Raw genomic sequence first — 20852 nt, 5'->3', positions numbered from 1 at the left:
CCGGTGGTCAGGGAAGCCGTCCGATTGAAGAAGGAGGCCTTCCGGGATATGATATCCTGGAGGACTCCTGACTCGGTTGCAGGGTACCGACAGGCCCGAAGGGCTGCAGCTGCTGCCGTGTCGGAGGCTAAGCAGCGGGTGTGGGAGAAGTTCGGAGAGGTCATGGAGAAGGACTTTCGGTCGGCACCAAAGTGTTTCTGGAAGACTATCCGGCACCTCAGGAGGGGGAAACGGGGAACCATCCAAGCTGTGTACAGTAAGGATGGGACTCTGTTGACCTCAACTGAGGAGGTCGTCGGACGTTGGAAGGAACACTTTGAGGAACTCCTGAATCCGAATAACACGCCCTCTATGTTGGAGGCAGAGCTCGAGGTTGATGGTGTTTCGTCGTCAATTTCCCTGGTGGAGGTCACTGAGGTAGTCAAACATCTCCGCAGTGGCAAAGCCCCAGGGATTGATGAGATCCAGCCAGAAATGCTAAAGGCTCTGGGTGTTGAGGGGCTGTCATGGTTGACACGCCTATTCAACATCGCGTGGGAGTCGGGTACAGTGCCAAAGGAGTGGCAAACCGGGGTGGTGGTTCCCCTGTTCAAAAAGGGGGACCAGAGAGTGTGTACCAATTATCGGGGTATCACACTTCTCAGCCTCCCTGGTAAAGTCTACTCCAAGGTGCTGGAAAGGAGGGTTCGGCCGATCGTCGAACCTCAGATTGAAGAGGAACAATGCGGTTTTCGCCCCGGACGTGGAACTACGGACCAGCTCTTCACTCTCGCAAGGATCCTGGAGGGGGCCTGGGAGTATGCCCATCCGGTCCACTTGTGTTTTGTGGATCTGGAGAAGGCGTATGACCGGGTCCCCCGGGAGAAACTGTGGGAGGTGCTGCGGGAGTATGGGGTAAGGGGGTCTCTCCTCAGGGCCATCCAATCCCTGTACTCCCAAAGCGAGAGCTGTGTTCGGGTCCTCGGCAGCCAGTCAGTTTCGTTCTCAGTGGGTGCTGGTCTCCGCCAGGGCTGCGCCTTGTCACCAATCCTGTTTGTGATATACATGGACAGGATATCGAGGCGTAGTCGTGGTGGGGAGGGGTTGCAGTTCGGTGGTCTGAGGATCTCGTCACTGCTTTTTGCAGATGACGTGGTCCTCATTGGATCATCGGCTTGTGACCTTCAGCACTCACTGGATCGGCTGGCGGCCGAGTGTGAAGCGGCTGGGATGAGGATCAGCACCGCTAAATCTGAGGCCATGACTCTTAGCAGGAAACCGATGGATTGCTTACTCCGGGTAGGAAATGAGTCCTTAGCCCAAGTGAAGGAGTTCAAGTACCTCGGGGTCTTGTTCGCGAGTGAGGGTACTATGGAGCGTGAGATTGGCCGGAGAATCGGAGCAGCGGGGGCGGTATTGCGTTCGCTTTACCGCACCGTTGTAACGAAAAGAGAGCTGAGCCGCAAGGCAAAGCTCTCGATCTACCGGTCGATCTTCGTTCCTATCCTCACCTATGGTCATGAGGGCTGGGTGATGACCGAAAGGACGAGATCGCGGGTACAAGCGGCCGAGATGAGTTTTCTCAGAAGGGTGGCTGGCGTCTCCCTTAGAGATAGGGTGAGAAGCTCAGTCATCCGTGAGGGACTCGGATTAGAGCCGCTGCTCCTTTACTTAGAAAGGAGTCAGCTGAGGTGGTTCGGGCATCTGGTAAGGATGCCCACTGGGCGCCTCCCTTGGGAGGTGTTTCAGGCACGTCCAGTGGGGAGGAGACCTCGGGGAAGACCCAGGACTAGGTGGAGAGATTATATCTCAACACTGGCCTGGGAACGCCTCGGGATCCCCCCGTCAGAGCTGGTCAATGTGGCCCGGGAAAGGGAAGTCTGGGGCCCCCTGCTTGAGCTGCTCCCCCCGCGACCCGACCCCGGATAAGCGGATGACGATGAGATGAGACTTCCTGTAGCCTACCTATTTCAAAATAAAAGCACTGCAGCGTTTCTGTCGATTAAATCAATAAGTAGATGCAGGGCTTCATAGTCTCTCTCTCTCTCTCTCTCTCTCTCTCTCTCTCTATCTATCTCGCTCTAAGGTAAGCGAATTGCGTCACTTCCGGTTTTCCTGAGCTCACAGGAATCAGGACAAACAAGTTCAAGAACCGCACCCAAAAATTCCCAGCAAGGACACACACACACACACACACACACACACACACACACACACGCACACACAGGTGACTGTAACGTATGATTGTGAAAACACGTTGTGTTATTAAACACTTGATGAACAGATGAAGATAAAAAGTGAAGCTGTGAGTTAACTCTGTTAATTAGTCCTTTGAAGGCTCTTTGATCCAGACCTGCTGTTCACATCTGTCTCTGGATCCAGTGAAAAACACTGACAGTGAAATAATATGAATGAATAATATAAATGTTCCTGAACACTCACCAGCCTCAGACTTCACGTCTCCTCCGTCTGCTCCTTGAAGTTAGAATGAGTCTGAACACTATCACTTTCTCTGGAGGCTCCTCCCCCTCTGCAGGTACTGGAAATCACATGACTCTGTGTGTGTGTGTGTGTGTGTGTGTGCTCTGTGCATTCTACCTTTTTAAAAATGCATATTCAAGATGACAATGCTGATTTTCATAACTCTGAATAACATCTTTTGTTTTGTTTATTTAATTGTTTTTCTGGTGTCAGAATTAATTTGCGAGGGAGAGAAAGAAAGAATCAACGCTACGAATGGAAACTGAGTTTTCAGCAGATGAATCCCTCTGAGGTGTTGAAGCAGAACTGATGAGGGGCTGATTGATGCTTTTATTTTGGGGGGGGGGGGGGGGGAGTAGTCATTCCAGCTGTGCACGTGAGGCTGCGTGTAGATCCTCTCGTGTCAGGGACAAAAGCAGGTGAAGTCAGGTGAGCTGCAGAGAGAGGAATGTCTCCACACTGGTTTTCTCTAGAAAGATCATTTCTTCTGGATCGTGGACGAGATGAATCACGGGAACATTCAGCCTCGCTGCTGGTTCACTGTCACACTGCAGTAAAGTGAGCCGTCATCTAGGAAGCCAGCCGCCACCGGGTGGTTTTTTTTGCACGTCTACTTGTGGCTATACGGTAAAACAGCATGGTTGGCTGAAACGGCCTAAAATTACTACAAATACAACTTTATTTTTTATTTTTTTATTTTTTTAATCATCATGGCGTATCTGCTCTTGTCAATTATCATGTATTGTTAGTGCAAATTAAAGGGCAAGTCTGTAACAAAAAAGAAAAAGTGTACATAATGTAACCATATTTGGATGCTGATTAAAAATATTTCTTGAGAGGTTATAAGTGACATCGAGTGGATCCTGTTCATGGTGTCTCTGACTATGCTGATACACATTTTTGTGTATTTTTACTGTATAATAACCGTAAAGCCACAAGTAGACGCCGGCTCACTTTACTGTCACGTTCAGATCGGGTCGGTCTCCTGCTTCTCTTCTTCCTCATCTCTCCTTCATCTGGGGACGTTTTTATTTCCATCTTCAGCTTCTTCACTCCACTTTGCTTTTAGCTTGACTTTAAAACACTAATGACATATTCAAAGAGACCGAGCAGGAGAAGTGACCACGAAGAAGAGCTTGTTCAGGGCCGACTCTCCGTTCTCAGCCATGTGGCGCCCCCTGCTGGTCGTTGCCTTACACACATCTGTTGTCTCTCTCCGCGGTACCAGTGCTTTTATTCAGATTTAATTTTCTAAGGGGGAAGATGATGACGTCAGAGTAAATAAGAAACGAGTCTATTTGAAAACGCAATAAATATTGTGTATTTACATAATGGAATATGTGAATCATAGTTATTGATCTATTTTGATGTTGTAATATAGGAAAGAGAGATGGTGAAGAGCTGAACATTGAGCAGACTCTGGATCTGTGACCTCATGAGGGTGAAGGAGCTGAAATGAGCTGATTGGCTCAGCAGCCTGTCAATCAGTTTACATAAGAGCTCCACCCCCTACAGGTCATACATATTCTATTAGAGAAGTGTGTGTGTATGTGTGTGTGTGTGTGTGTGTGTGTGTGTTAACTTAACAAGTGGGGGGGGGGGGGGGGGGCAGGAAAATAAGAAAAAGATGACAACACGTTGATCATCAGTTATAATCTTTATTGATCCTCTGAGTGGACGACAACGTTCAACACATACTACACATCTTCATCCTCTTCGTCACAGTGAACTGTCGGGTCAGCTCAGGTCAAAGGTCAAACACGTCTTTAAACAGCAGCTCCCGCTCAACACAGGAAGTAGATTCATAAAAAAAACAAAACACTAAGGAACATCCAATCAGAACAGTCGATCAACCCACCGTGAACAAATGAGCTGAACCAGACTGACACTGCCCCCTGGTGTCTGGCTGCAGTATAGGTCATAAACCTCCTCCATGTTAGCAGATGGGACATGGACATAAAAAAATAATCAAAGACGTTAAATATGTTTGTAAAGATGTTTCTGTCATTTCAGTTCTTATCTCACTGATGTTTGTTCAAGTGATTCTGATCAGTTTTATAATATATTTGACTTCATGAACACTGCTGCATTTGCACTGTATTTTAGCTTAATGTATTTATATGTATATCTAATATTGAAGGAGATGGTGGCGTGTTGTTAACAGTCTGTGTTGTGTGATGCTACGATCCATCACCAGCTGCTGCCTCCTCCCCCCAACACGTCCATCACTCATGTGCTCACCTCGTCTGGAGGAAAGAGCTTCAACTTTATTTCAGAAAGAAAAGTTTATAAAGGGTTTTGTGAATTATAACCCAAAGTTCAAAAGAATAGTGACGTTCAAAATAAAACTTACAGCCTCTCAAACCGACAGGGAAACAGACCAGAGCGTTAGAGTTGAACAGTTTACTGGAAAAGATTCTGCAGGTCAAATAAACAACGTTTCCTCAGACATGTGAAACAAATACAGTCATTTCACTCCTGCACTCACTAGTAATAATAAAAAATAATAACAGTATTAACATCAAACAGGGTCGTGTCAAAAAAGAAAAACAAACACAGCGAAAGCCGCTCATCTTTTAGCCGTCGCTACTTCTCTAAATGAAATCCATCGAAACATTCCGAGTCCCTGCCGATGTGTTTTCTATCTGTTGCTCTAGCATCATTAGAATATGTTTGCTGCTCTATTTTATCTGCGTCTATTTACATTTAGGTTCTATTTACAGCGGCGATTAGCGGCCCTGCCCACGCAGCAGCAGCGCCGGTCAGACATTGTTTGTGCAACGTTTGTGTCGGCATTTGAATTTTCTCCAAAACGACGTTCAGACGAGTTCTCTCGGCGTTTGGGTTAGGTCAGGGTTTAGGGTTTAGGTTTAGGGGTTAGGTTGTAGGTTTAGGGTTTAGGGTGTAGGGTTTAGGGTGTAGGGTTTAGGGTGTAGGGTGTAGGGTTTAGGGTTTAGGGTTTAGGGTTAGGGTGTAGGGTTTGTGTTTCTCAGGGACTGTGCTGCTGATGTCTGAGGCGAGCGGACGGACGTTCTCGGGGAAAAGGCCGCGGCAAACAGTCGGTTTCGTTAAATTAAACCGGATTTCTGCTTTGGCACGTCGTGAGACATGAACACAGTTGATCATCATCAGGCTGCGACTTCTTTGTTCTATTGATCGATGAACCTGTCGTCGGTTTATTGAAGTTTCACAAAGATGTTCAGTTTAATGACAAAGAAAAACTACAGAGAAACTGGACACAGACAATTCTCTACGAGGACAAATCTGAGATGTCGCTAATAATCCCATCAGGAGATCAACATGTGTAACATCAGAGGAACAAGAGCTGAGTTCAAACCATAAAAACAACCGATCCACAGATGCAGCTTCTCGCTTTTGTTCTTCCTTGTTCACGTTTTTTATCTAAACCTCAGAGAGCGAACATGTAAACATGCCCCCCCCCCCCCGTTTAACGAAACTAACGCTGTGAAGTAAACACAGAAAACAACGTGACAAGACGAAGTCAGACCGGTTGTTTCCTCGTCGACAGTAAACTTCACTCTGAACCGAACTTGTATCACGTGGACTCGGCTGCTAGAGGCTCGACTCCGACCGACTCTCGGGTTCAATGTCCGCAGGCTCTGAACTGGTTTCTTGAATGTTGCTAAAAAACACATCGGCTGGAATGAACCTGTCGTCACGGTGGATCTGCCAAACCGCCACAGGGCCGGAAACAGGGGGGGGGTCCGACAGTTCGTCTTCTTCCACACGTCCCTCACTCGTTAATGCCGGTGGGGAACGCAGCGCCTCACCGCCCCCCCCCCCCCCCCCCCCCCCCCCATGCCGCTCCTGCAGACATAACAGAGGTCACCACCAGTTAAGCCACCATGACCCCCCCCCCCCCAGTCTCAGCGCAGGACACCAGTGAAGACGTGCTCACCTGTGGTTTTCAGTTCAGAGTGAGGCTGAGACGGGTGGCGGGGGGGACGAGGGGCGGGGTCACTCTGAGGCAAAGGGCACCTCTGGTGGGGGGGGCTTGACAGTGACGGGCTGGGACGTGCGGCGGGGGGGCGAAGGCTTGGGCTGAGCCTGCTGCTGCATCGTGTCGTAGTACGTCACACCTCCATAGGTCACCTGGGCCTGAGCCTGAGACACACACACACACACACAGTACGTATGAAGCTGTTTGTCATGTTTTGTGCGTCCCAGTAGAATCAACACATCGTGGCTGTAACACTCAACAACGTGTTCCTGAAGAGTAACATTCACAAGATGAGCTTCACTGTCTCAACTGTAGATCAGATAAAAAGACTCAAGTTATTAAAAACAGAGTTTATCTCCAACGTTCAGCAGGAAACTTTTAAACATGAAGAATTCTGAAGTTTGTAGATTTGTTAGAGCAGCAGCTCTTCTGGTTGAGGAAGCAGAGGATCATGGGTAACATCCAGCGTTCAGTTGTGTTTCAGCTCAAACAGTGGTTCACATCTGGAGAAAAGACTTTTCTCCAGATGTGAACCACTTCATCGCTCAGACAGACCAACAGGTAATCCCCATGTGTGGCTGCAGGGGGCGCCGTTCATCAGAAACATAAAGACAGTGATAACTCCTACCTGTGGGGTGGGGTACATGGCGGGGTAAGGGAAGGTCATGACCCCTGGTGGAGGGTAGAAAGGAGGGGGCAGGAGTTGCTGCGGTTGCCCTGGTGACAGAGACACAGGTGGGCCGGCGTAGAGGGCGGGGTTAGCGATCGGGGCACCTGATTGGTGTGGGTGGAGACCTGGAGACGAGTGACGCATAGAAAATAAAACATCTATTCATAAATAAATCATTTTCTGAAACAGGTGAAGAAAACTGAGGCCACTGACCAGGGTGGGGGAGGTGCATCTCAGGCTGCACCAGCATGCCTTGTGGTGGGATGGGGGGGGGGCCATCCCCATGAGCATAGATCGGTCCCTGGTACGACACTGAGGAGGAGAGAGATGGTAACTTAACACAGAAGCCTCAGCTCTTCAGTGACCTCTGCTGGTGAGAAGGACAAAGTACAGCTCCGGTTCTACAAAACCTTCACTTGATTTTATAAACTTTTAAACTCTTCACATAAAAGAATAAACTTCTTCTTCATCTCACTGGGTTCGTAGTAGTGTCCGTCCATCACTCCCAGGTGCATGGGCGGAGCCGGCTCAGGTACAGCCCTCTGGCGTTGGGAGGAGTAGCGTTTGGCCCGATTAGTGGCGACGCCCATCTCCTCCATGCTGGAGAACTGGGGGGGGGGCCCGGGGATGTGCAGGGGGCTGGGGAGGCCTGCGGACAGAGACATGAATCAGCTGGGACCCGGGTTCAGGATGGTTAACAGTGGCCGTTGGCAGGAGGTCATGGTGTCGGTTGTGTTCAGCCTGGTCGTGAACATCTGAACCTCTTAACCAGCACCTGCTGCTAGTGCTCACTTCAACATGGAAGCCTCGGAGGAGCAGGTTCACCTTAAACATCTCGTCACGTCGTCGGGAGTCTTTTACACTCAGATAAACATCTGGTGTCATGTGACTAATCTTAACAGATACATATGTTTCAAATCAAAATGAGGAGTGAGAATAAAGGGCCTCACCTCTCATCTCAGAGCGGATGTAGGACGTGGGACTCTGGTTCCAGCTCTGTCCGGCCAGACTGAGCCGAGCCACGTCTGCGTCCAGCTCGGCCAGCTCCCCTCCCCCTCCCCCTCCACTTCCTGTCTGACCCGGTGTGTCTCCCGTCCAGCTCCTCCCTCCCGCGCTGACGGGGACGAGGCGTTCCCGCTCACTGTCGTCTCGTCCACCGACGGCTGTTTGCTTCCCAGGTCTGTGGGACGAGAGCGAGTCCTGCGAGCCAGCGCGTAAGATTTACGCTCCACCGGCCGCTCTGTGGGAGGAGAGGCTTCCCTATTGGCCACTGATGAGGACTGAAGGGGGGGGTCAGAGGTGGAGGCAGCCGATCCAGACACAGAGCGGTCGGCACCGCCTCGTTGTTCCTTCTGCTGTCGTCTGGGTGAAGCAGACTGAAAAGGCTTCACAGCGCTGGAGCTCAGGTCCTTCTCCTCAACACCCGGTTGGCTGCTGCCACTGTTCTCATGACCAGGTAGGGACCGCCCCTTCCTCCACCACCACGCCCTCCTCTGCTGACCACACCCCTGTCGCCTGCACGCTCCGACTGAGCTGTCGGGCCCTGTCTCTCTCTGGATGCATCTGGGGTGCGTTTGATTCATCATTCCTGTAGTGGGATTGAGGTGGGAGGTGCATCTGACTCTGGTACGATGGTCTGCTGCGGGGGGGTGGCGGTCGGGAGGGGTTGTTGCTGCGCTGAGCAGAGGAGAGAGGGATGGAGGAAGATGATGTGGAGGTGTGGATGGATGAAGGTGGAGGAACTCTCGGTTCTGACCTCCACCTCCTCCTTGCCAGGATCGGACTGCTCGCTCCCCCCCCCCCTCCTTCCACCGTTTGTCTCTGCTGGGGGACACACTCTGTCTGCAAAGACAAGACGCCGCTCAGGATTCAACACGTTTAACTCTTGAAGTCAAAGTGGCTTCAAGCCTCTGGACATTGTTTTCAAACATATTTATGGAATGCAAGTTGCTTTCTGATGCGACGTCGTCACCTGTTTCCAGGACCGTCTCTCTCACCTTGGCCGGCGCTGTCTGTACGACCGGTCTCCTGGGCCGCCGCCGTTTCTGATGTCATAACCATAGATGGCGATGAGCTCCTCGCGGCTCTTGGGCGCCTGTTCTTCTTCCCTGAACTTGTCGTGCTCCCAGCGACCCTCGTCTTTCCACAGCCTCCCTTTCCGACCTTTAGGTCTGATGGGACACAGAGGACACGTTAAAGGAACCTTCCACCGAAAACTGACAGTACAACATCTCATCACTCAGAAGTAGAGTTGGTGGAGCGGCAGTAACACAATGAACAAACAGTCGTCGAAACACACACTTAAACCAAGGGAGCTAAAACTGGTTGTTTGTGTTGAATTGTATGAAGACAGTCACTCTACACAAAGCAGACAACAAGTTACCTGTTGGTAATTAGGTTTTTTATCTTAAGATTTATCAAATTTGTCAAAACGAAGCGATGTAATGTCCAGCTTGTTGTCTAATGATGACCTTAATAATAAGGTGACTGCTTCCTGTACCTCTCCTCCTCCTGAGCGTGACCTCGTGACATCGTGCTCGAAGAACAAACCCCTTCCTGGGGATGTACGCCGGGTTTTTTCTGTCCTCGTCATCGTCAAGCTTTTGACCCGGTGTCCCCCCCACCTTCGTTTCTGGGTCGTCTGTGGATTCCTGCACAGAAGACGAGAGCAACGGTTCAACCTCACGACACAAGCGTTTACATTAATCTGTATTCAAGTACATAACAGTGGAATCATTTTTTTAATTAAGGACCAATGGTGTAACTCATGCTGAACATTTGCAGAAGTCGTGCAGGACATCAAGCAGTTCAGCCAAAAGTGTCACATGCAACATATTTAGCATAATTTCTTATTGTCAGATCTGATTGTTCGTTTGAATTAACAGTTTGATGCCGTGATTATTGAAACAGACGCAGTGAGCTCACCTGTCCGTCGCCGCTCTGTCTCTCTCCGCTGAGGTTTTCCTTCTCCTCAGCTTTGCTCTCCTCCGTCCTCTCACCCCCGTCCTCCCTCTCTGGCTCTTCCTCCTGCTGCTCCTCCTCCTCCTCCTGCTGCTGTTGCTGCTGCTGCTGTTGTTGTTGTTCCTCCTCCTCCTCCTCCTCCTCCTCCTGCTGCTGCTCCTCATTGTCTTCTACCTGCTCCCCCTCCTCTCCCGGTGCTGGGTCGCTGGGCGCCGGAGGCTCTGACTCGCTGGCTGCTGCTGGGGCTTCTTCGTCGCTCTCGGCCTCCTCTTCCTCCTCCACTCCCTGCGGACACACAGAAGAACAGGGTTCAACTTTTCAAAGATGCCTCCAAAGACACTTGCACTTTATCAACGACACTTTATTTATTCAGTGTATGTGGATTTCGCCTCAGTGTGTATGTTGATGAAAATTAGTCCAAGAGACTCTGGTACATTTATATGAACCATTGTTCTCTTATAGATAAAGTCCCACTGTCCCTGCTTCACTCTGCTCTCGGGTCATTTCCCTCTGGTAGACACCTCAGTCACTGGGACCCTCGACCGACGTGTTCAGTGATGGAAATGAGTGAAACAGGTCTGAATCTCATAGAGCTGATGTCAGTGAATAGGTCTGTGATCTACCTCTGAGTGGGAGCCGTTGTCCTCAGGATCTGCACTTTCGTAGTCGGACAGGACAGCTGAACAAGAAGCAGAGACAGAGAGGCGGCTGAGAGCAAGAGGATAAACAGGGTTCACAGCATCTGGCGATATTTGTCTCCAAATGACGTCACCAGCACACGACGGCATATTGTGTACAACAGTCGGTCAGAACAACAGGTTAGTTTCTGTGTATTGATCCAGCAGTTTTACAGTTATGCAGGTTCTGGTTGTGTAGTAATGAATATATTTACCTTCTCCCACTCCATCTTCACTCTCCTGCAAAAAGATGGGGGAAAAAAGTTATTAGAGATTAAAACATTGGATCAAAAGCGATATTGATCGCCGCTGTCTTTAGACCTAAACGTTTAAAAATATGAATACACTCGAGAGGATTTGTCTGTATCTTCTATTTTGCACAACCAAGCGTCACCTGACATCAAGGAAGGAAGTGAACGATTAAATGAAGGAAACTTCATCCAGCTCATTTCATCCTCCTGGAGCGTGGGCAGCTCACACCCCTCCTGGGTTTCACTGGTTTCAAGTTAATGGTTTTATATTTGATTTGAAGGGAAATCTTTGAACTTGTTAATGAGACCTGAGTCTGTTTGACAGAAGCCACCTTCAGAGGGAAACTTCTATACTTTGAATACATCAGAGTCTGTACTACATACTGTACTGCAGTTAGGAGGTTGAATCAGTACTTTGACACCAGAGTCTACTGGAGTACAGATGAACATGTGACTGGTGTTCACCAGTATGTCCAGTATAAAGCCCAGAGGTCCTCTGAGATACAATGATCCATAAGAACCAGGAGCTGTGACCTCCTCCAGGTCCACGGTACCTGCTGCGGGACTCCCGGGGGAGCCTCCCCAGCTCCGAGCAGCCGGGGGGCAGCTCGGCCTGTCCTGCCTGGAGGACCGGCAGACTGCCCGGAGACTACCCGGAGACAAGCCGCGTCTAACCGCAGAGAGCGTCACCGGGGAGCAAGCGGAGCCGGTGCAATGGCCGCTGCTGTTTCCTGTGTGAACTTATTCAACTGGCGCCAACTCGTCCGGCTGTCACCGGAACCGGCTCACGTCCCTGAGTCGGACTCAAGAAGTGAAACGGTTCAGCTGCGAACTTACTGACCCGGACTCCTTCCGCTCACACACACCGAGCCGCTTCATTACTCACTACCGGAGGATTCCTCCGTGCATAGCGGGCCAAGAGGACTCGACCCCCGGGGGAAGTGCTCCTGCCTGGGGCGTCTGTCCAGGCTGCTGCCCGGGACACGGAGCCAGTGGCTGGCGGAGCTAACGCTAGCTCCTGGAGTTAGCCGCTACTCACACATTCAGACTCCACGTTGTTCTTGGCCTCGGGTCGAACCACCGGGACCTCCGCTGGCTCGGGCTCTTTCGCCCGGCTCTTGGTGGTCGGGGAGGCCGACCTCCCGCTGTCCGAACCCGAACCGGACCCGTCGTCGTCCTCGCTGTCCTGGGACGCGCGCCTCCTCCGTCGCCGCCGGTCCGCCATCTTAGGACTCGAATGGTTGAAACCGGAAGGCTGAAAGAATTGTGGGTAGTGAAGTTCTTCTTCACTGGTGTTTTTAAGGATGCCTCAGACTCGTTTTTTTTTTAATCTCCTGCCATCTGCTGGAGTGTAAACGGTAATGTCACTGACATTATTTCACCAGATTTTATATTTAACACATTTTTGTAGAAGATCTGAAAAACTTTAACGATGATCTTTTGGTTCTTTGATCCTTCAACCAAGAATAGAAATACACAGAATAAATAGAAATAAAAAATAGTAAAACATATCATCAAGGAGTATGTGCATTAAAATACATTTCAATGCAATATTAGACTTCATGGTTTAGCATCATCATATTTTGTTTGTCTTTCGTTTTGGCAGCAAGTTTAATTTGAATGACCACGATCTGCTTTGGTCCAAGACGCTAGTGGCAGCAAATATTATATGTAACCTTTGAAATATGAAAAACGATAGGTTGGGATTCAAAACATTTTAATCCGGATTCATTTTTAAAACACATTTTGACAAACATATTAAATGTGATCTGCAAATCCAAACGTGACTCTGTTCTACTGGGAGGCGATCATCTCGTTATTTCACCGGACCGTCCTCTGGGAGACACTTTGTCATCTTCAGTCCAAATCCCTTGTGTTCAGTGTGATGATCATCATGTGGACACTGTGGCTGCCCGGCAGAGTCGATCCGGCCAGCTCAGATTTATCGGCACCAAAGCTTTCCAACTGGATGTCAACACAGTTCATGTTCCATCTGCAGAGCAACGGTTCAATCGACCAATCAGCGCTGAGACAGGACCAAGAGAAGGAGTGTAGAAGTGAGGCAGTGACACAGAGCGGATCTGAAACCAGCTTCAAACACAATCACATCTGTAATAACAACTACTACAGAGACATGTGGTGAAATCAGCCCGTCTGCCCTCAGGTCAGAAATCTGATGTGATGTGTGTTTTGTTACTTATTGTTTCTATTCATTCATTCATTTGCTTGTACTTCATTTTCCTATGGGCTATATTCTATTCTTTCAGTGGCCTCTGAGAAGCACCGTTTCCCACGGGCCCACAGATCATCAGACGTTTACCTTCTCTCTTGGTACGTGGTCCAGAACTGTGCTCTGGGATTTTTCCTCAGAAGAAAAGCAACAGTCACGAGAACATCTTCGAAATCTGAAACAAGTTTCAAGTGTTCGGTTAGTTTTGTGAGAAATATTGCATATTCTCCTTTACAGCTGTGATGAACTTGCATTCAGCTGTTGTACCGGAACCGACCTCGAGGCTCGTAGAAAACGTCTGATCCCAGGATGATGTCCAGTTTAGGAAGCAGCACGAGGTCCGGGGAGACCTCCCCCCAGGTGAGACCCAACACCACCACATCACGGAGGCGGTTAGCTTCACAGCTTCGCCTGCAGTTCTCCAGACACAGCGGAGTCCTGGCGCTGTCCGACAGCAGCACCTTCGCACCGCACCTCGCAGCCAGCACGCCGGGGAGACTCACACCCGCCCCGAGCTGTGGAGAGAGGAAAGAGCTTGAGTTCATGTTGGAGCAGCGGGACGTCCCGGTGAAAGGTTCCCACCTCCAGCACCGTGTGGTCCTTCAGCTCCTCCCGGTGGCTCCACAGGAACTGGGCCAGCACCACCGCACACGGCCACACGTACATGCCATACTGTGGGTCCAGCACCTGAGAGACAGGGGACGGACCTCAGGTACAGACACACACTCACATTATGACGTCAGTTGACGGACATGTGGACGGACCTCAGGTACAGACACACACTCACATTATGACGTCAGTTGACGGACATGTGGACTGACCTCAGGTACAGACACACACTCACATTATGACGTCAGTTGACGGACATATGGACTGACCTCAGGTACAGACACTGACAGACACTCTGCGCTGTTGTCTTCAAACGTGAACACTTTATAAGCTATGCTAACTTCGTTAGCTCCCGTGGGATCCATCGCTCCATCGCCGTGTGAAACAATCACATCCTCGGTCGGTGATCAGTGAGAACTACTGACTCATTATCCTGTAGAAACATCAGCAACAGACACTTCTTCTGTTTCCTGTTTCAGCGTCGAGCCTATAACAGGACGGCAGTTTAACAGCCAATCAAATCGAAGTATACGCCTGGCGGGAAGGCACATTCCACCCTCAGACCAATCAACGCTTTGCTTCCTTAGTCTTCCTAGCCAATCAGGTGTGTACTGTGCCACATGGGCGTGTCAGTAGCAGAAGCATCGTGTGTGCAGGCAGCTAGCTGCTGTTAGCTACTGTTAGCTGTTGTTAGCTGTTGTTAGCTGCTGTTAGCACTGTATCATTAAAGAGTCCTCTTCTCTCTGCTGCGTTAAACAGGTTTAATCAGATTGAAACGGCTGAACCGCTCCTCTGGTTCGTGGAAGCTGAGCGGGTGAGCACAGCGCGGTGAACCGGCGACCAGCGCAGGCTAGTGGATGTGATTGTGTGGTAGCCCCGGGTTAGCTTCATAGCTAACTGAGCCAGCGCCACAAGCCAAGAGGAGGAATGAACCATAAGAGTAAGAAGAGGATCAAAGAGGCGAAGCGGAGCGCCAGGCCCGAGCTGAAGGACTCGCTGGACTGGATCAAACACGGGTACCACGAGACGTTCGACCTGTCGCACCGAACCGTCAAGGTAACAGGAGCCCCGGAGGCTGAGCTAGCAGCTAGGCTAACAGCTAGGCTAACAGCAGGAGTGCAGCTGGTCACGTAGACACCGGGAAGCGCTCCGGTGTTGCGACACACTCTGTGACCCGGAGAACTTACTTTACATCCAATGTTGTGTTGGCATCAAATACACTTGAAGAGAAATAAGATGTGTTTGAAAGACAACTAGTGAGATTGTTCGTCACATTAAAGCTGCATCAGACACCCGGTAGTTCATCCTAGTTCTACAGTGGATTTATCTTCTGCATCATAGGGCGGAATACGATAACTGCTGAAATATGAACAAGTACATTAACCAAGTACTAAACTGCAGTTTAATATACTCGTACTTAGTTAAATGTGTTGTCCTGCACTTCATCATTAGAAGTGACGTGGTGCTCGGAGCGGTTCCTGTGTTTCCTGCTGCTGGGATGGATTCACTGTCCACCTCAGAACCACCAGAACCTTCAGAGAGAAAAGTCCACATGATGTCACATGTACTCCTGTCAATCATTGGTCATAAACCAACATGACCACAGCAGCTATTCGACATAAAAACTAGTTTGTGGGATTTAAATAAATATCTATCTAATATCCCAGCAGCTGCAGATTAGGTTTGAGGTTTGAAGTTTCTGTCTTAATGATTTATGTTGCTGTGATTCTTCCTCCTGCTCCCACACATGATCTGTAGTTTCCCTCTGGGATTCTGCCTCAGTTTGTGCTCTGTCATTGTGGACCAGTGAACTGATGGCTGCTGTGTTTCAGGACAACGTGGAGCGTGTGGACACCCTCCATCTCAGTCCTGAAGAGTTCATCCGGCGCTTCGAGCGACCCTACAAGCCCGTGGTCCTTCAGAACAGCCAGGAGAGCTGGCCCGCCCGAGAAAAATGGACTCTGGAGCGACTCAAGCGCAAATACCGCAACCAGAAGTTCAAGTGCGGGGAGGACAACGACGGCTACTCGGTGAAGATGAAGATGAAGTACTACATGGAGTACCTGGAGAACACCAGGGATGACAGCCCGCTCTACATCTTCGACAGCAGCTACGGGGAACACGCCAAACGCCGGAAGCTGCTGGACGACTACCAGGTCCCCGTCTTCTTCAGGGACGACCTCTTCCAGTTTGCAGGAGAGAAACGCAGACCGCCGTACAAGTTCGTAAACACAAAACTGATCTGTAATCTGCCCACGTTCATATTTATTATCAAAGACATTAAGATTTATGTTGACAATTTAAAATAAATATATGAACATGGACACACAAACACCCACTTTTATACAGACACATGAATAATCCTAAAAAACACTGCAGTAGAAATGTCCCTCAGGCTCTACTCACTTCCTGTGATGTCATTTCCTGAAGAATCTTCAGATGCTTCCTATCTTTAAAATCTGTACAACCTCTGTTTTCAGAAGTTTGAAGCATTAAATTCACTTTCCTACAAAGGTCTGTGGACGATAATAAAAAGTGTTGAATTTAAGTAAAGTTTAAAAGTCTAGTTAAATTTAACTCGGTGAAACCTGCAGATCCGTTAAATGTTTCTGAGATGAAGTGTAAAACCGTTTCCTCCACCACAGATGGTTTGTGATGGGTCCGGCTCGCTCGGGCACAGGAATCCACATCGACCCCCTGGGCACCAGCGCATGGAACGCCCTGGTTCAGGGTCACAAGAGGTGGTGTCTGTTCCCCACCAACACGCCCCGAGAGCTGATCAAAGTGACCCGAGAGGACGGAGGCAACCAGCAGGACGAGGCCATCACCTGGTTCAATGTGGTGTACCCACGCACGCAGCAGCCCAGCTGGCCGCCGGAGTTCACGCCGCTGGAGATCCTCCAAAAACCCGGGGAGACGGTTTTTGTGCCTGGTCAGTGAAGAAACACCGTTTTCTGTCTCCGTCTTTATTTGAACTCTGTCCTGTTTCACAAGCCAACCAATCAGAAAACAGACTGGATACCTTGAACATTCTCAGTAGCTCAGCACCTGCGTGACGGGCGTGTTGACTGTAGAGACAGCGACATGTGACAACATGCAATGACACGGATGTGGCCTAGATTCCCTTAATGCCAACAGAGCTAATGTGATGAGGCAGATTAAACCCTCAGCGGCTCCTCGCTCCAGGATTCAGACTTTACCTGTGTGACTGAAGATCAGACCCTGGTCCCACTGAGGACCACACGTGGCTCTGAACAGTTAAATGCAGCTTAATGTTTTAAAGACAGACGTTTGCTATTTAACTCACCAACAATGTTAATTTACATAAGACCATTTTCATGATCATAGGTTAAAACGTCTTTAATTAAAAAAGCCTTGATGTTGTCAGAGCTTCAGACTCTTCAGTTCAGTCTGGGCCTAAACATCAGGTGTGAAAGGTTCCTCAGAGCAGAAGAGGAGTTCTGGATCCAACTGAACCTGGTTCAGCTCTAAATATCAGATATGATTTATGGTTAATGTCTGATTTCCAGTCGGCTGGTTTATTTCCCCTTTGATGTTAATGGTAACTGTGTGTGTGCAGGTGGATGGTGGCACGTTGTTCTCAACATGGACACAACCATCGCCGTCACGCAGAACTTTGCCAGCTCAACCAACTTCCCCATCGTGTGGCACAAAACTGTGCGGGGACGACCCAAGCTGTCCAGGAAGTGGTATCGGTAAGATTCCTCTGAGAGTCAGTCACAGCTCAAATGTGTTGTTGTTTACAGCTCCTCCATCCACACGGCCTCATCACCAACAGCTCTGTTACTCCTCGTGTTTCTAAGTTAACGTCTTCGTCTTCTACGTGTCCGGCTCCTCTTCTTCATCCTGAGATGTTTGTGTTCTTCCATCTTCACGTCACGTGTTAGAAACCTCATCAATTGTCCACTCGCTCACTGGGAAGCTTCCACACATTGTCCTGCTGGTTCCTCACATGGACTCACTCTGACATGTTACACACATTCTACCAGGAGGCTGCAGGAGAAGATCCAGAACATGTCCAGAGACACTGACTCAGACATTATTTCTCACAGAGAGAACCTGCAGAACATGTGAGGAACACGTCAGGAATGAGTTCAAAGTTCAGGGAAGGTCTGACAACAGTGATGAGATTAAAATCTACAGTTTAAAGATGTCTCCTGATTCTTCTGCATCAGAAGTCGTGGATTCCCCCGCCTGACAGCTGGTTGTTTTGTGGTTTCAGTGTTCTGAAGCAGGAACGGCCCGACATGGCGGTGTTGGCAGACAAAGTGGACCTGCAGGAGGCGACAGGCATTGCCTCAGACAGCTCCAGTGACTCTTCATCATCGTCCTCCTCCAGCTCGTCCGACTCTAATGTACGTGCTAAACACTGGATCAGTGGAAGTCCCAGAGGACGTGACTAGTTTTCTCTTATTTGAAAGAATAAATTTAAATCTATCAAAGAAACTCTAATGTAAACACAAGGTATTGGATTTGACAGTGAAGTTCAATTTGCATAATTTCCACATTAATACAAGGAGGCGTGTTCCTGCTGTGTTTGATCTAGAGTTGAGTGTGAAACTGTTCCACAGTCAGCAGCAGTCATGTCAGCAGGGCATGAAGTGAGGGCAGCCAACAGGTGCTAACATGTGACACACGTGTCCCGTCGCTGTAACCCAACACGTCTTTAACATGTTGTAACAGTGTGTCCGTACACTGTGTTCCCGCAGGCAGAGTCCGGCTCTGAGGGCGACACCACGTCCCACCGCAGGAAGAAGAGACGCACCTGCAGCATGACGGCCAACGGAGACACGAGCGGTCAGGACGACTGCGTCAGCAAAGAGAGGAGCTCGTCACGGTGACCCTCCGCCCACCCGAACCCCCCGCGGTGACTCCTTCTCCAGCTGCTTCAGGTTCAGTGTCTGAATCCCAGAGTGGCAGCCGTCTGGCTGCCTTTAGAGCCAAGATGGCTGCCGCCGAGAAGCAAGGTGTAGATAAAGCAGGAGGATGGACACCTGCCACCATTGTGCTTTAAACACCAATCACGATTTTGTGTCTCTGATGTGTGAAGACAAATTCTAGCGAATCACAGACAGTTGATGTTTGGAAGATGGGTCTTTAAATCAGCTGTTTCCTTCAGTGAGCTTGTGCTGAGACGGAGAGAACGTTTCCGAGGGTTTGTTTAAAATTTAATCTGTCGACAAGTTCAGTCGTCAGAGGTTTAAACTTCTGCAGGTTAAATCTCTGAAGTGGTTCTGAACGAGATTATCTGTGCACGTAAAAACTTTATTAAACTTAACAGGAAACAGGTAAACGATGATGTCACAGCAGCAAGTGCAAATCAGAGAATCTGCAGCTCAAGAAAACTCAATTTGTTCCTTCAATAGGTCAAAAATTGATTTTAAAGGAGATTTTAAAAACTTAAATTAATTTCACAAAAATATGTTTTGTTGCTTGTCCAGGTCACGTCATTAATTAATTTCTGTATCAGTGATTGTTTGATGCTGCAGGAATGTATTGAAAACCCTTTTTTCTCTAGTGGTTTTTCAATCCGATACTTGAAGTCTGACTGACGGGAGTTAAATTCTACTCAGTGTGACAATAACAACATTTAAAAAGTTACAAAAATAATGATTACAGTTAATTTGATGTTGATCTGTCGTCTGAGGCTTCATGTAATATTATAACATAAACACAATCCTCGCTTCATGGTTGAGAAGCAAAAACACATCAAATCTAGTTAAGTCAATAATAAAACATCTTTACAGAGAAAAATGTAAATGTTTGAAAAACAAATGTGAAGTAAAAAAAATTAAAAGAATAAAATCGACTACAGACAAAATGATAAAGTCATCATAGTAGTTTCTACCCGTCAGGATGGACAACATGACGTCTCCTCAAAGTGAAGTCAAGCCTCTCAATCGCCTCCTGGTGGCTGACTGCAGGACTGCTCATAAACTTCTCCTCCATGTTAGCAGATGAGACCAAACTAGACAGTTGATATTTAACAATTTAGAACAATATAAAAAATTATAATTATCAGCTCCTATCTCACTGATGTTTGTTGTGTTTCTGATCAGTTTGGTATTAATTAGGTATTTGATGATATAAAAACAGGCTGAGACATAGTGACTGACAGCTGGGACTTACTCCTGATTGGTTAAGAGCTTTGTCTTTAGTATGAAATCTTCAAATGTCCTTTTTTTTTGTAAAACCCCGAGACATAAAGATCAGATATGGCAGCAGAATAGTTGAGGAAACATGAAAACTGTCAAACGTGACGTCATCGACAGTCGGAGCCAGAGGAGTCTTAAAATGATGAATGGCGGAGGGAATGGTTTGTGTTGCACGTGCAGCTGATGTCGTTTCTGTGGCTTTAGACTAAAGTGCCTATAAAGTTTGTTGTGTGTCTGTGTCTTTGCCTGAGTCTTGTTGAAGTGAAGGCAGTGACCTGCTGGGCTCACGGTGCCTTCCTCCTGCGTCTGGGTGAAGCTCCGCTGGGACGAGGTTCTACTGAGTGTGTGATTGTTGCTGCAGGACGTCGACGCTCGAATCTCCTGAGCAGATTAAATGTGGATGTGAGGATGAGACCCGGCTGTGATCAATAAAATCTTTTGTAATGACTTGAACCAGTGTCACATTGTTTTTGCGTGTCTGTGCCGGCGACACCTCGTGGCTGAATGTGTCCACATTGCATGTCTGTCCCATCGTTGTGAACACAGTATCTCAGCAGCGCCTGGAGGGAGCTCGTTCAGATTCTGTACAAATGTCCATTCAGACCTGGAGAAGAACTGATCAGATTCCTGTGGTCAACGCTCAGGGAATGTCCTTGTATAGAGGATATTAAGAGTATATATCAAGAAACTGTTTTAAAGTTAAACAGTTGTATTAAAATGTAACTTTATTTTCTTTAATCAGCCTTTTGGGGTTCATTTGTCCCTTATTCATTTTTATTTTGAAAGGTTACATTTCCTGTAGCGGCTTTGATTGTGAAGGGGAAGCGGATGTGTGTTGTCGGATCAGCTGTTAGTGT

General features: G+C 48.5%; 4 protein-coding genes across 13 annotated transcripts in view; 1 reads left to right on the top strand and 3 right to left on the bottom strand.

Annotated features, from left to right (window-relative positions):
- The window catches only part of LOC128458825 (NACHT, LRR and PYD domains-containing protein 12), a 70653-nt gene extending 68196 nt beyond the window's left edge, over nt 1-2457 (bottom strand). For all 8 annotated transcript variants that reach the window (XM_053443833.1, XM_053443830.1, XM_053443829.1 and 5 more), the window contains exon 1: nt 1945-2457. The gene's annotated coding sequence lies outside the window, so the exon portion shown is untranslated. The remainder of the gene's footprint in view (nt 1-1944) is intronic.
- Nucleotides 2458-6291: 3834 nt separating this feature from the next.
- casc3 (casc3 exon junction complex subunit) lies at nt 6292-12205 on the bottom strand. Its single transcript, XM_053443842.1, is given in 17 exon segments — nt 6292-6585; nt 7050-7216; nt 7305-7403; nt 7567-7740; nt 8042-8209; nt 8212-8526; nt 8529-8645; nt 8648-8837; nt 8840-8933; nt 9089-9262; nt 9592-9617; nt 9619-9642; nt 9644-9742; nt 10017-10337; nt 10676-10731; nt 10945-10969; nt 12020-12205. Coding segments are annotated over 17 exon segments (2382 nt in total). The 3' UTR covers nt 6292-6438.
- A 475-nt stretch (nt 12206-12680) lies between these two features.
- On the bottom strand, nt 12681-14910 carry mettl23 (methyltransferase like 23). 3 transcript variants are annotated; one of them, XM_053443863.1, is made up of 5 exons: nt 14089-14910; nt 13793-13897; nt 13488-13725; nt 13301-13385; nt 12681-12973 (listed from the first exon to the last, which is right to left on the bottom strand). In XM_053443863.1, exons 1-5 carry the CDS (start codon nt 14182-14184, stop codon nt 12838-12840), a joined length of 660 nt encoding a protein of 219 aa, XP_053299838.1. In that variant the 5' UTR covers nt 14185-14910; the 3' UTR covers nt 12681-12837. The 3 variants fall into 3 exon arrangements, with proteins under 3 accessions (XP_053299838.1, XP_053299837.1, XP_053299839.1); XM_053443862.1 differs by having other exon boundaries at nt 12681-13006; nt 14089-14503; XM_053443864.1 differs by having other exon boundaries at nt 12681-13006; nt 14055-14192.
- Nucleotides 14437-20448, top strand: jmjd6 (jumonji domain containing 6, arginine demethylase and lysine hydroxylase). Its single transcript, XM_053443851.1, has 6 exons — nt 14437-14875; nt 15652-16040; nt 16465-16751; nt 17400-17535; nt 18063-18195; nt 18550-20448. The coding sequence occupies exons 1-6, from the start codon at nt 14747-14749 to the stop codon at nt 18679-18681; spliced, it is 1206 nt and encodes a 401-aa protein (XP_053299826.1). The 5' UTR covers nt 14437-14746; the 3' UTR covers nt 18682-20448.
- Nucleotides 20449-20852: the final 404 nt, after the last annotated feature.

This window comes from Pleuronectes platessa, chromosome 16, assembly GCF_947347685.1.
Source record: "Pleuronectes platessa chromosome 16, fPlePla1.1, whole genome shotgun sequence".
Classification (NCBI taxonomy): Eukaryota; Metazoa; Chordata; class Actinopteri; order Pleuronectiformes; family Pleuronectidae; genus Pleuronectes; species Pleuronectes platessa.
This window is presented reverse-complemented; position numbering and strand designations above follow the sequence as displayed.

Bases quoted from the DNA above. Each gene is read 5' to 3' on its own strand.
- mettl23 (XM_053443862.1), bottom strand. From the start codon at position 14,184: ATGGATCCCACGGGAGCTAACGAAGTTAGCATAGCTTATAAAGTGTTC. The intron at 13,898-14,088 runs GTCAGTCCATAT...CCTGTCTCTCAG, and splicing joins TGTCAGTGTCTGTACCTGAG to GTGCTGGACCCACAGTATGG. The intron at 13,007-13,300 runs GTAAACGTCTGA...GTCCTGTCTCAG, and splicing joins ACCACGTACCAAGAGAGAAG to CGCTGATTGGTCGATTGAAC.
- jmjd6 (XM_053443851.1), top strand. From the start codon at position 14,747: ATGAACCATAAGAGTAAGAAGAGGATCAAAGAGGCGAAGCGGAGCGCC. The intron at 14,876-15,651 runs GTAACAGGAGCC...GCTGTGTTTCAG, and splicing joins TGTCGCACCGAACCGTCAAG to GACAACGTGGAGCGTGTGGA. The intron at 16,752-17,399 runs GTCAGTGAAGAA...GTGTGTGTGCAG, and splicing joins GGAGACGGTTTTTGTGCCTG to GTGGATGGTGGCACGTTGTT.